This window comes from Chaetura pelagica, unplaced genomic scaffold (assembly GCF_000747805.2).
Source record: "Chaetura pelagica isolate M959 unplaced genomic scaffold, ChaPel_1.0 scaffold333, whole genome shotgun sequence".
Taxonomy (NCBI): domain Eukaryota; kingdom Metazoa; phylum Chordata; class Aves; order Apodiformes; family Apodidae; genus Chaetura; species Chaetura pelagica.
Window position 1 is genome coordinate 84,835 of NW_009952689.1, and position 1,421 is coordinate 86,255.

The 1,421-nt window shown below is 61.7% G+C and overlaps 1 protein-coding gene across 1 annotated transcript in view; it reads left to right on the forward strand.

Moving 5' to 3' along the window:
• Positions 1-1,421, forward strand: part of DCHS1 (dachsous cadherin-related 1) — a 58,040-nt gene that overhangs the window by 36,953 nt on the left and 19,666 nt on the right. Inside the window, 2 exon segments of the mRNA XM_009993813.1 lie at positions 40-249; positions 803-1,362. Of these exon segments, the coding sequence (XP_009992115.1) occupies positions 40-249; positions 803-1,362 (770 nt within the window).

Sequence of the window (1,421 nt, forward strand, 5' to 3'; positions counted from 1 at the left end):
CCCAGCCAGTGGGTGGCAGCCTGCCCTGTGTCCCTGCAGTCTATGCCCGGGATGGGGGCCTGCCCCCCAACCTCTCCAAGGCCACTGTGCGCATCACAGTGGGGGATGAGAACGACCACACACCAGAGCTGGAGAGTGAGTCCTGCTCCGTGGAGGTCCCGGAGAACCAGAGCCATGTGGCACTCTACACCCTGCGGGCCACCGATCCCGATGGAGGCGAGAACGGGCGCTTGGAATACCAGCTGACAGGTGAGGAGCACAGGAAACACTTGGGTTCTGGCTGGGCAAGCAGGGCTGGGCTGTTCTCCCTGGGCTGTACGTGGCTCCAGGACCCATCACCTGTGGCAGCTCCTCTTCTCTTCAGTTCTCTGCTGCCACCTCCCAGCCCTCTAGTTTCCCTGGCCCCAGTAAAGAGCACCCCAAGATCTGGACTGCAGGGCTGCACGCCTGCATTTCCAGGCTCATGTCTAGTTCTCCAAGCTTGCATTAGTTCTGTTCCTCTCCTGGCTGTGCTCACCTGTTGCTCACAGATTCCTCAGTGAGCTCCTTGCTGTTATCATGCCATGTGTTATCTGGGAGTCCCTGAGGCAGCAGCAGTGACCCCTAAGCTGCTGTAGGCAGTCCTGACACACACACACAGACCTGGACCAAGGAGGCCACCCACTGGGGTCTTACAGCGCACAGCTCACTCTACCCTCACTGGGGTAAAGCTCATGCTGTCCTCTCAGGGAAGCACAGGGCAGATCCTTCCTTCTACCTGTTATAGTCATGCTGTCTTCTTATGCCCTTTCTTCTTTTCCAGATGGAGACCCTGGGCAGGATTTCAGCCTAGACCCAGTCTCTGGTGTCCTCTCCACTGCACAAGCCCTTGACCGTGAGCAAGTTGCTTCCTACAGCCTCACAGTGGTGGTGCAGGACCACGGCACCCCCCCGCGCAGCGCCACCATGTCAGTGACCGTGCGAGTGTTGGACCTGAATGACAACGCACCCAGCTTTGCTCAGCCCAGCTACGCGGTGGAGGTGCCCGAGGACCTGCCCGTCGGTGCCCTGGTGCTGCAGCTGGAGGCTGAGGACCCTGACGAGGGCACCAACGGGCAGGTCTCTTACTACCTGGGCAACGAGTCGCTTGGCATGTTCCAGGTGGAGCCGCAGAGTGGGCGTGTCAGGAGCGCGCAGGCACTGGACCGGGAACGCTGCCCCGGCTACAGCTTCCTGGCCAGGGCGGTGGACTCGGCGCCCTCGGAGCCCCGGAGTGCGGCCGTGCGTGTCACTGTCACCGTGCGGGATGTCAACGACCACATCCCTGCCTTCCTGCACAGCCCCCTCACCGTCAGCCTGTCCCGCCACACACCGCTCAAGCAGGTGGTGGCCACCATGAGGGCCGAGGACAGGGATGCAGGTGCCAACGACTCCATCCTGGA